The 13,103-nt window shown below is 31.8% G+C and overlaps 1 protein-coding gene across 6 annotated transcripts in view; it reads right to left on the reverse strand.

The window, feature by feature from the left end:
- LOC127708818 (arf-GAP with dual PH domain-containing protein 1-like) overlaps window positions 1-13,103 on the reverse strand; it is a 54,881-nt gene that overhangs the window by 19,221 nt on the left and 22,557 nt on the right. For 2 of the 6 annotated variants that reach the window (XM_052213965.1, XM_052213964.1), the window contains exons 3-8: window positions 12,715-12,806; window positions 10,779-10,823; window positions 8,411-8,615; window positions 5,827-5,994; window positions 4,199-4,282; window positions 473-607 (exon numbers count right to left, since the gene is read on the reverse strand). In XM_052213965.1, the coding sequence (XP_052069925.1) occupies window positions 473-607; window positions 4,199-4,282; window positions 5,827-5,994; window positions 8,411-8,615; window positions 10,779-10,823; window positions 12,715-12,806 (729 nt within the window). The remainder of the gene's footprint in view (window positions 1-472; window positions 608-4,198; window positions 4,283-5,826; window positions 5,995-8,410; window positions 8,616-10,778; window positions 10,824-12,714; window positions 12,807-13,103) is intronic. The other 4 variants (XM_052213969.1, XM_052213970.1, XM_052213967.1 and 1 more) reach the window with 3 other exon arrangements.

Consider the following 13,103-nt stretch of genomic DNA (forward strand, 5'->3'; position numbering starts at 1 on the left):
GGTATATTTTTGAAGAACTACGGATCGGAGTCGGGATTTCATCGGAAGCGGACCCCCTATGACCGAAATCCGGATTCTTGCGATAATGACTACAGACGCATGAATGGCACTGCTGACAGACAAAAATTGATCCCAAAAGGAAAAATTACACATTCCACACGCATTAACGTACTTTTGGTTAGATATTTTTTATTAATGTTTATATTTCCTTTTTAATGCATTGTTTCAATTTATAAGTTAATGTTGCTCAATCATGTCTATTACACTAATATAAAATAATTATATAATTTCCAAGCTTAACAGTTAAAGTCGACTGGACCAACTTTGCACTTTTATTATTTTTTTTATTTCGTCCCCTCGACCCTAATTGTTTACAAATTTTCTCGTTTTACAGATAAAATAAAAAGTCTGGCCTAATGGTATGGCTCAATGAAATAATCATTGAAAATAACTAGAGTTTTTCATGACTTACCAAAGGGTCTTCAGAATACATTAGTTTTCTGTTATCTAATGTAAACCATCTCTTCTTAAAACCATCAGTTTTTCTTGGTCCCATTTTCTGTAACCATCCTTCTAACGTGAAATCAGTGGTCAAACCTTCAGCTAACTGTTAAATACAATCAACTTCATACAATTATACAAATTTAGGCCACACCAATTTGATTAATAGTTCTTTGGACTTTCCCGCTCCTGTTTTGGAGAATTTGACTTTTCAATAAAAAAAAAAAAATTACCGCTTCCGCTAACTTTTGGTTCCGCATGGCGCTCCTAAATTAGTTTCTCCTTGAAAATTTTTTTTCAAACAGACACTTTTCTCTTGCATATAATGCTCCTATCGTTTTAAACGCTCGTGTGATAAATCAATTTGTAAATAAAAGGTCAAAAATCTGGATGACAACATGTAGTCTTTGTCTGTGTAAATTTTCATTTAAATCCATATATATATTTAGGAAGCATAGCAGATGCAGTTTTACTAGAGGAAGTATGTTAGTGAGGTTAATGACACATGTTTAATAAAATTAAAATATGTGTATGCATCCAAAAAAATGCCCTGAAAGATATTTGATAGTTTTCATTATATGGTAATGATTGTTTATTGTTGTAGTTCAGTGTTTCTGTTGTTCCATTGTTTTCCTTTTATAGTTGATGTGTTTCCCTCGGTTTAAGTTTGTTACCCGGATTTGTTTTTGCCTAATCGAATTATGACTATTGAACAGCGGTATACTAATGTTGCCTTTATTTATTGGCTGCTTGACATCCAGTAGGAAACTATTTATGTATATTTAGGATCAAAATAATGAGTGAGGTGAATATTTCTTGCTTTGTACTAAAACAACATCCTGAGTAAGATAGTTATATTGCTATACATGTAGATCCAAATGTATTAAAATATTTCCTTAAAATACCTGTCACCCCATTCACATGCATTTTTCTTACTGAGCAAAATACTCTTTCCTTTTGCTCCTAAAAGCTGTTATGCATTTAAAACTCTTTAGCTTGACTAGAAGTGGTTGAACCAATTACACACCACCTAATTATTATGAGCATGCCAATCACAATACGGCATCACCTTGGTCTCGTTGGAACTCTTTATTAGACTTTAAATTCCCCCCAACAAAAGAAGAGTTCATGCTTGCACGCCAAAAGACTAGCAAGGGGATATGGGGTTTCATGAACATCAAATACTTCTGTGATTTTTAAAAAGTTCATGGGAATTTACAATTAAATGCATTTCATCCAAAAAATATATAGGTCTATGCCTGTTGAAACAAGGATCGGGGGTGACGATGGTTCTAACAAATATTGATGTGTTTGTGGTAATATAAAGAAAGATTTTTAATTTTTGCATCCTAGAACAGGTCTTTAAAGGTAAAACGAGAAGCATTTAGGATAACTGTTTGTTCAATAACTACTTGTTCACGGCAATGAGCTGACACAAAAGAAAATAACCAAAATTAACTAAACCACAGTGAGACAAGAAAGTCTGATAAGGTACAGGCACCAATAAATCAAATTATATGCATTTGAGCATCTGTTGCTACTTGTTTTTCTATGAAATAACCCAGTTATAACATGTACATAAATTGTACAACTTCTAAATCACACAATTTAAAAAAAAAATTATACCGCTCGCTTCACTTGTAGAGCACTTGCCTAAAAAAGGACTAATTTTCAAGAAATATATATAAAAACAAAAAATTTTGCTCGCTCGCCCCATATTTTTTGGAGCTTTTGTCCGAAGAACTATTAATCAAATTGGTGTGGCCTTACATGTAATTTTTTTTTAATTAATGTTTTTTTTTCATGTATGCAAAAAGAGCTGCTAGAAATTACCATATCAATGTCAACCAATTAGCACAAATTAACTCTGACCAAACCAAAGTTGCCATTTGTTTTCTTTTTATTCACCTCCACTGTTTGGCATATATTTTTTTTAATCAAAATAACAATTTCACTAACTGTCACAGACAAAACACTGACTTTTTGCAGCCTCTTCTTCTTTCAAACTGTATTTTTTTATTTTCACCAGATTTTGGTATTCTCACCTTTCAGAACTGTTTAAAAAAAATAAATGGGGAATGTGTCCATAGGACACAGATGATGCCCCCGCTTGCATATCATATAAAGTTATAAAGGCATATAACTAAAGAACGGTAAAAGTGACACTTTCCAAATGTGTACTTGATCTGAGATTTGTGGTAATTAGTATTGTGTAAAAGTTTCATAACATTTGGTTGAGGCAAACTTTAGAGAATGGAAACAAAAAATTCAGCAATTTTTCCATTTGTAAAGGGGCATAACTCTAGAACTGTTAAAGTGACACCACCAAAATTCAAACTTGATCTGTATTTTGTGGTAATAAGCATTGTGTGTAAGTTTCATAACATTTGGTTGAGGCAAACTAAAGTTAGAGAATGCCATGGAAACGAAAAATTCAGCAGTTTTTCCATTTGTAAAGGGCATAACTCTGGAACAGTTAAAGTGACGCCACCAAAATTCAAACTCGATCTGTGTTTTGTGGTAATAAGCATTGTGTATAAGTTTCATAACATTTGGTTGAGGCAAACTAAAGTTAGAGAACGGAAACGAAAATTCAGCAATTTTTCCATTTGTAAAGGGGCATAACTCTAAAACGGTTAAAGTGATGCCACCAAAATTCAAACTTGATCTGTGTTTTGTGTATAAGTTTCATTACATTTGGTTGAGGCAAACTAAAGTTAGAGAACGGAAACCAACTTTGGGACGTACGTACGTACGTACGGACGGACAGACAAGGGTATAACTTAATGCACCCTTCGCTACGGCGGGGGCATAAAAACTATTTAAACAGGGATCTGGACTGCTGTCATAACATTTTCTCTCTTTAAAATTCCAAAGAACTAAGAATTAAAGTGATGCGGCCTTATAAACTGAATTATTAATTGTTACAGGAAGCTATTTAATAACAGTAAAGATGACTTTAGTTAAAAGAAGATTACTATACCGTAGCAAAATGTCCCTAGAGCTGTATAAATGAGGAATTAAATTATGTGTCTCAATGTGTCGTTGTGGTACAATAGTCCAAATATGGTAAAAGTCCTGTAACTCCCATAAAAATGGTCAACAAAACATGATGGCAATTAATCCCAAAAAGTATGAAAGCTTTCCGTCAAATGGTCTCATAGGAGTTGCATTGACCACATGACACTATTACAATACTGCCTAAAAATTGTCAATTTCCCGTAAAAATAGTCTGATCAAAATGACGGTATAATCAGGCCAACTACACATGATGGCAAACAATACTATGTATGAGAGCTTTCTGTAAAAGGGTCTCAAGGAGTTGTGTTCACAAAGTGTTGTTGTTACATACTCCAACAAATGGTCAAAGTCCCTCTTAGGTGTTGGAGTAGATGTGCACTATATATAAACTATAAACCCTTTGATGTAAAAAAATATAATTTTTTGGCATTAAATTTTCCATTTTTGTTTATTATTACAGACAATTACACACTATTTCCTTTAACACTAGATCTGCTACTGCTTTCAGGAACATTTCGGTCAAAGTTTGTTTTAATCTGTTCTGTGGTTTTAAAAAAGAAGCACAAAAATTAAAAAATAAAAGATGGACAAACACTGATGGATGTCAAGTGATTGCGATAGCTCACATGGCCTTTGGCCTGGTAAGCTAAAAACATAACTTTTTGTAAAAAAATACCTCTATCTCATCTTGTTGTGGGTGAGCTATTCGTCGCCACTCAAACTTAGCAGCTCTGATAGCATAATACCAATCAACAATTTCCTGCAAGAGAAAAAAAAAGTAATGCTATATAATGCCTGTATTGCCCAGATCTGTTTGTGAGGACCATTGATTATTTTTCATTTTCATTGTTTCACTGGTTCTTTGGAAAATCTTTAAAAAATCCATCCCAATCAGACACTTTTTTGCACCCTCAGATCATACTTGACATTTCTTTTAATCTGGACCCATTATTGAGTAAAAATGAAACTTCTAAAGAAAATTCTGGCTTATTTTTTTATCATTATGTTTCAAATATTGTTCCAAACATGGTTTTCATAATAAAAGCCCATAACTAACAAAATCACAAAAAAGTAAACATTTCAGGAGCAATAACTCCTAAAACAGTTGGTCAGATATTTTTGATGCAACCAGGGTAGATAGATCTTGTCCTGGTGGTCACGTTTGCAATTTTTGCTATAAACCTAACTCCTTAGTAGATAATAATTGAAAACTGCAAAAAACAGTAAACACAGATATTTCAGGGCTATAATAGCCCTGAAATAAGTTGTTAGATTTATTGAAAATTTTTAGAGTGGATAGACCATGTCATGCTGATAATTTTTGCAATTGACACTTTTAACCTAGCTCCTGTACATTCAAGATAAAAGCCATAAATTGTGATAGTTGTATAAAATTACCTTTCAGGGACAATGACTCACTGGATTTACAAAATGTTTTTTAAACTTAAGTTAGAGAATGGAAATGAAAAATTCAGCAATTTTTCCGTTTGTAAAGGGGCATAACTCTAGAACAGTAAAAGTAACACCACCAAAATTCAATTTTGATCTGTGTTTTGTGGTAATAAGCATTGTGTATAAGTTTCATAACATTTGGTTGAGGCAAACTAAACTCAGAGAATGGTAATGAAAAATTCAGCAATTTTTCCATTTATAAAGGGACATAACTCTAGAACGGATAAAGTGACGCCACCAAAATGCATACATGATCTGTGTTTTGTGGTAATAAGCATTGTGTATAAGTTTCCTAACATTTGGGGCAACTAAAGTTAGAGAACGGAAACCAACTTTAGACGTACAGACGGACAAGGGTAAAACTTAATGCCCCCTCCGCTACAGCGGGGGCATAAAAAAGATTTAGCCAACAGTAGTTTACCAATATTCAAACCTTGTGAGTTGATTAAAAAAAGTCAAGGTAACAAACAAAAACAGAGGCTATTGCATGAACTCTTAAGGAGGGTGTGTCAACAGGGTAAGCGTCTCCAGCAACTCAACCATCACCCTCCATGCCAATCCACATTCAGTTAAAATGTCACAATCGGGAATAGGACACAATAGGACAGTAATTACACAATTTTGATAGTAGATGTCTAAATCTGATAACAGGAAATTTTAACTTTAACTGACAAAGCTTTGTTGTTAATGCACTCTCTCACAAGCATTACTATGCCAGTTAGTATTTTGGATTTTGGTTATAATAATAGGATGGGTGGTGATCGCCATAGACTGATTTCTGACAAATCTTGCTACAGTAGGTTAAATCAGTTTTATCGTTAGTATTTCAATTCTATCTGTAAATAAGAACACCTTGTTTTCAGTTGTCATCACCTTTGGATCATCTGCATACACAAACAAACTACGAGTCTGACCATTTACAAAGTATGTGATCTGCAGGCCGTTGGGATTTACACCAATTTTGTCTTTAGCAAACACAACATTTACACTGTCTAAATCTATCTCACATTTTGGTGCTGTCTGGAAAAAAAAGGAACACAGATTGAAATGGACAATGTAAGAGATCGTAAGGACAAAAGTTGATTTAAATTGTATACCATTTGCTTTTGTGGTAAAATATATATAAAAGTTGTATCGGAGTATAAAACTTATGAAACATTTTGGACCTAAAATGATATATATAGTGTATATATTATGTCTTGTTTATACTTTGTATGTCAGACACTTTGTGAATTGTGACTGTAAACAATAACAGTATTGGATGTGTGGGAAATATGTGTAAGAATACATTGTTGTGTATACATCACACATATAAACTTTATCATGTTGTATATACATCACACATATATACTTTATCATGTTGTATATACATCACACATATATACTTTATCATGTTGTATATACATCACACATATATACTTATCATGTTGTATATACATCACACATATATACTTTATCATGTTGTATATACATCACACATATGAACTTTATCATGTTGTATATACATCACACATATAAACTTTATCATGTTGTATATACATCACACATATATACTTTATCATGTTGTATATACATCACACATATAAACTTTATCATGTTCATTGTTGTATATACATCACACATATGAACTTTATCATGTTGTATATAAATCACACATATATACTTTATCATGTTGTATATACATCACACATATATACTTTATCATGTTGTATATACATCACACATATAAACTTTATCATGTTGTATATACATCACACATATATACTTTATCATGTTGTATATACATCACACATATATACTTTATCATGTTGTATATACATCACACATATATACTTTATCATGATCTTGGGAATGAATAAATATGAGTAATAGCAGATCAGAGATATATATATCAAAATGACAGGAACCAAACAACACCAACAACCAACAAACTGTGTCAAGGTCATTCCTTACTTAAAAACAAACTACAATTAACACAAAACTCTCCAAATAAACAAAACATTAACATATATAACATTTGACAATCACTAACTATGTTCCTGAATTAGGACAGGCATTTGAATATGTGACAGCATCAAAATAGTTTTTTATATGTTTACCCTCCCCTTTTTAATCTAATTCAGTAGACTAGCAAAAGGCACATTCAAGAGCATATACAGGAAAAGAACTTACATGTAACTCTTAAATATATGTATAATAGGTAAACAAAACAATAGCAAAATTATCAAACCAGTGAAAGTTAATTTCTCATGTGAAATTATGATGTTCTTAATTTTAATAGGTGGCTGCATTTCGTGAAAGGTTCCATACAGCAAAACCATAAACAGCAGAGGAAGACACGTTTTTTGTGCACAGAACAAACTTTACAGAATATTTCAATGCAGAAAAACAGAAATATTTTAGTATTGATTCAAACTATACATAAGCCATTTGACCTCTATCCTGAAAAATACCAGATGGTGTAAATGAATAGAATTATATTTATTATTTTTAGTTAGGTTTGTCCGAAAAGTTTATTAAATACCTGCCTAAATTTAAAAAGACAGGTACCTATACTGAGGGCTATTTGGGACAAAAACCTTTTGTAAAATCAAGCTGTTGTCAATTTCTTATATTCAATTGAACAACAAACATTTATCAAGGAGCATTAAAAATTCTTTTTCTTTTCTCCAAAACCTGCAAAAATATACAAGATCATATAACATATCTATCATTGCTAATAGTAAATACTGTGATAAGTAAGGTATTTTTTTTTCTTTCTTGCAACCAGATTTCAGAAAAAAAAAATCTTACATGGGTTGATCTTTGGTACAAGACTAGGCTGTCAACTTACTGAAAAAAATACTGACTTATATAATACAGCCGACCATATGGTAGGGTTTTTCTCATTGTTGAAGGCCGTAAGGTTGCATATAATTGCTTCCTCAACTTCATTTGAACTTTGGTGGATAGTTGTCTCATTGGCAATCATACCACATCTCCTTATTTTTTATATCATATTCTGGGAAATATGGTAGTAAGTTATTTGGATTTTATAAATAATATAAACTATCAAAAACTAAGGTTTTATGCATTGTCACATAAATCCTATAGTCAATTTCTATTTTTAATTGTATAAACAAATTCAAATCAGTACTATGAAGACCTAGCTGCAGAAAATTTATCATACATAATATGTTAACAGGAATTACAAAAATATAAGCGTTATAACAGATAACACCAACCACTAATTCTCAACTTAGCATAAGGAAACTTTGCTTCAACATATTCATATTAGTACTTTCAGACATAATACACAATATTAGTACTTTCAGACATAATACACAATATTAGTACTTTCAGACATAATACACAATATTAGTACTTTCAGACATAATACACAATATTAGTACTTTCAGACATAATACACAATATGAGCTATTTAACCTTCACTTACATCTTTTTCTTTTATAAAATATAATAAACTATGTCCATTCAGTTTTCTTGTTAAACAAAATCGTCTTCTTTTAAAGCCTTTATCATCTCGGCCACGTTTATATAAAAATCCTTCTTTAATGCCTGAGCAGTATGCAGTTTGTCTGTCAGGGTATATAAACTCTTGCCTTGAATATTTAGCTTTGACAAATTCAGATCTTAGGAGCCTGAAATAGACAAATTGTTTCTAAATTATATCTATCGAACATGAATGTTGCCAATTATCTACCTTGACCCTATTTTCAAAAAGTCTCCTTTAATTTTTGCCTTAGGTTGGTGGTTATCTTCTCCGGGCACTCAGGCTTCCTCCACCAATAAAAACTGACAGTCACAATATAACCAATAGTGCTGAAAGTGGCATTGAACACCAGTAATCAACCAAACAATCAATTTCTAAGGATTAAAGGAGGAACAGTTAACTGACTTCATGAAACTACCATTTTTCCTTCATAGAACTAAATCAAAGTGATTGTGAGCACTGAAGGGTGAAGATTGCTTTCATTTTGTAGATATAGATATCAAGTCAGTACCATAAGATTTTGATTGCATTTCATGCAATCTAAACCCAAAAACATAAATTCTACATTTCTCATATAATTAAAAGATGTTTAGCTATAAAAAAATTTGTTTGAAGAATGTATCAATATTGAAAGTCTTTTTGTATATGGATACATTTTGCCATGATGGATGTTGATATTCAAATATATCACCATACACCAGTAATGACATAATAAGTGCTAGGGTGTGAAAAGGTGCAGTTGTAATGGGAACATCTGACTTTGGTTTTACACAACTCTTTCATTTGGAATCCTCAAACTAAAGTTTCTGTATATTATACAATTTCAACTGAAAATTATCAATAGTTATATCTGGTCCTGTTGTCTCTGCACTGAAAAGGATATAATGCGGCAAATTAAATATACAAATATGCTTTCCATTTTTAGTCAAATGCCAACATTCCACACATGTAAGTTATTTATTTTTAGCAAAATGTTTCATTCAGTTTTCCAAAAAATATTTCTCTCAAGATTTCCAGTTAAATTGTATATTTTAAACTTCTTCTCAAACTGGAATTTATTGTGTTATTCCCTTTCCAAACTTCTAAGACGGAAAAATTGCTTTTATGATTGACACTCTTTATATAAATATATATATTTAGATATTTAAAAAATGTGTACTTAAGTTAACTTCTACTAAGAATTACATTATATACATGTATATGGTAATCTGAATATATAAATTAAACAAGTTTGAGCTTTCTAAAAAGCTGTGGACTGCTTCACTCTATCCTAATTTAAGGTAATATGTGTGCATGTGGTTGTTGATTTAGTATTGGAAATGTGGTATTTTTAGATATTGATTGATATAAAATGGATTTACTTTAAGAGTGTGCGTTATACACCCATGCTTTTAAAATTTTGTTCACTTTACTTGTTGAAAATTAAAACATTGACAAATAGACACGACTCTGGAAGTGTGCCTCTCTGGAGGTGTGCCTAGATTGGCACAGAAGTTGCAAAATACAGATAATGCATTTTTGTAAACATTGTATAGGAACATTGTTTAGCAAAACAAATCGTGCAAATTGCAGATTAACAAAGCAAAAAAACACATATTAATAATTGATATTTCAATATTTAATTTCAGTGTGCAATATACGCATAATAAAACGAAAATGAATTAATGACAGTTGATCGGAACTGAAATACACATAGTTAATTTTCCGGCATTTGATGTCTAATCCTGAGACCAGAAAAGTCTGCAATTCTTTATCTCATTTAAGCCAATAGCTGTTGCTGTATCTCAGCCACATCATAAAGCAACCAATCAGAATCTATATGTGATAAGTAATTATTTCAAGATGGCATGTATGTCGACTGAAACTAATAGCTCCGCACCATGATGTGAAGCAATTAGAACATCATTTGTTAATTTGCATTTCTTGTAAAAAGAATTAGTACAATGTTTACTGTACATAAACATTATGTTCGAAACAGTTGACTAATTTGCTTTTGCATCAATTTGCATATATATGTACTTAATTCTAATGACTAATCCACAAATACATCTGTACAAAAAACTTAAGTGGTGAAATAAAAAAAATGTTACTACCAATAAAAGCAATCTCAATATACTTGTGATGTGTGTTATGAAAAACTTGTTAAGCATGCATGTTGTTAGGATACTCTATGTGTTTGGATTTCATTCAATAATCACAAGATCCACACACGTGACTGAAGGGTGATTGTATGGTTAGAAGAAAGCCTGGTTGAGCCACAAATTTAAATATATTTGTAGCATTTGGTAAAACAGTATCACAATCAACTTACTTGAATCTTTTGTCTTTTGGTAAATCTTTTTGTGTGTAATACCAGCTATGTTTTTGTTAATAAAAGTAGTTGGATTAGTTTTAAGATACTAGTTGGGACAGGTCAATACATTTACTAGATTCCTTCGATTTAGAATGGTCATTTCAATACTACTATGGATTTAAAAATTCAGTTACAAATGAGTTAAAATATTTCTCTTCTTCAGGAAACACTGTCAACATTGAAAACATTTAACAAACAAAGATAGAGATAGTCACTCAGACACTGTCAACATTAAAAACATTTGACAAACAAAGATAGACATAGTCACTCAGACACTGTCAACATTAAAAACATTTGACAAACAAAGATAGAGAAAGTCACTCAGACACTGTCAACATTAAAAACATTTGACCCACAAAGAAAGAGACAGTCACTCAGACACTGTCAACATTATAAATGTTTGACTAACAAAGATAGAGACAGTCACTCAGACACTGTCAACATTAAAAACATTTGACCCACAAAGATAGAGACAGTCACTCAGACACTGTCAACATTATAAAAGTTTGACTAACAAAGATAGAGACAGTCACTCAGACACTGTCAACATTACAAACGTTTGACCAACAAAGATAGAGACAGTCTCTCAGACACTAGCAACATTATAAATGTTTGACTAACAAAGATAGAGACAGTCACTTAGACACTGTCAACATTACAAACGTTTGACCAACAAAGATAGAGAGTCACTCAGACACTGTCAACATTATAAACGTTTGACTAACAAAGATAGAGACAGTCACTCAGACACTGTCAACATTATAAATGTTTGACTAACAACGATAGAGACAGTCACTCAGACACTGTCAACATTATAAATGTTTGACTAACGAAGATAGAGATAGTCTCTCAGACACTGTCAAAATTATAAATGTTTGACTAACAAAGATAGAGACAGTCACTCAGACACTGTCAACATTATAAATATTTGACTAACAAAGATAGAGACAGTCAACATTATAAACTTTTGAATAACAAAGATAGAGACACTGCCAACTTATAAACTTGTGACTTACAAAGATAGACCCACTGTCAACAATTTAAACTTGAGACTAACACAGATAGAGACACTATCAACATTATAATCTTGTGACTTACAAAGATAGTGACACTGTAAGCATTATAAACTTGTGACTAACAAAGACAGAAACACTGTCAACATTATAAACTTGTGTGACTTACCAAAGATAGACACTGCCAGCATTATAAACTTGTGACTTACAAAGATTGAGACACTGTCAAAATTATAAACTTGTGACTTAACAAATATAGAGACACTGTCAACATTACTAGCTTGTGACTAACAGAGATAGACACAATAACATTATAAACTTGTGCGACTTAACATAGATAGAGACACTGTCAACATTAAAAACTTGTGACTAACAAAGATAGAGACACTGTCAACATTATAAACTTGTGTAACTTAACAAAGATAGAGACACTATCAACATTATAAACTTTTGACTAACAAAGATAGAGACACTGTCAACATTATAAACTTGTGACAACCAAAGATAGAGACACTGTCAACATAATAAGCTCATGTGATTTAACAAAGATAGAGACACTATCAACATTATATACTTTTGACTGACAAAGATAGAGACACTATCAACATTATATACTTTTGACTGACAAAGATAGAGACACTATCAACATTATATACTTTTGACTGACAAAGATAGAGACACTGTGAACATAATAAGCTCATGTGATTTAACAAAGATAGAGACACTATCAACATTATATACTTTTGACTGACAAAGATAGAGACACTGTGAACACCATAAACTTTGTGACTAAGCACTATCAACATTTAAGTGTGTTTGATGCTATTACAAGTAGCTAGTTGTTTTTTATTGCTGGCATAACAGTGGTAAAATATACTTACTCTGGATCATCTTTGGTTGGACGTTTGTAGTATGCTGGTAAAAACTGTTCATATTTCTGGTTCACAACCTCATTACCCAGTTCTGCCACAGCCTGAAAACAGATAGAATGTTGACAATGTAAAATATATCTAAAAAGACTGTACTAAAAACATGATACCACTACATGACATTGACAAGGAAAAATTGAACAAATGTATATTTCAAACTCATCTGGACATACATGTACATGTAGTTTTGTACTAGATGCCGGATAGGTGCATGAAGCAGATGTCTGCTGGACAATAAATCCAGTGATTCCAATCTCCCTTTAAGCACCATGATATTGTAATGCTATTTTTCTTTAATGTGAAGCTATCTGAAACAATTTTTTGACAGATTGTGTTATGGA

Source organism: Mytilus californianus, unplaced genomic scaffold (genome assembly GCF_021869535.1).
Source record: "Mytilus californianus isolate M0D057914Y unplaced genomic scaffold, xbMytCali1.0.p SCAF_7, whole genome shotgun sequence".
NCBI lineage: Eukaryota > Metazoa > Mollusca > Bivalvia > Mytilida > Mytilidae > Mytilus > Mytilus californianus.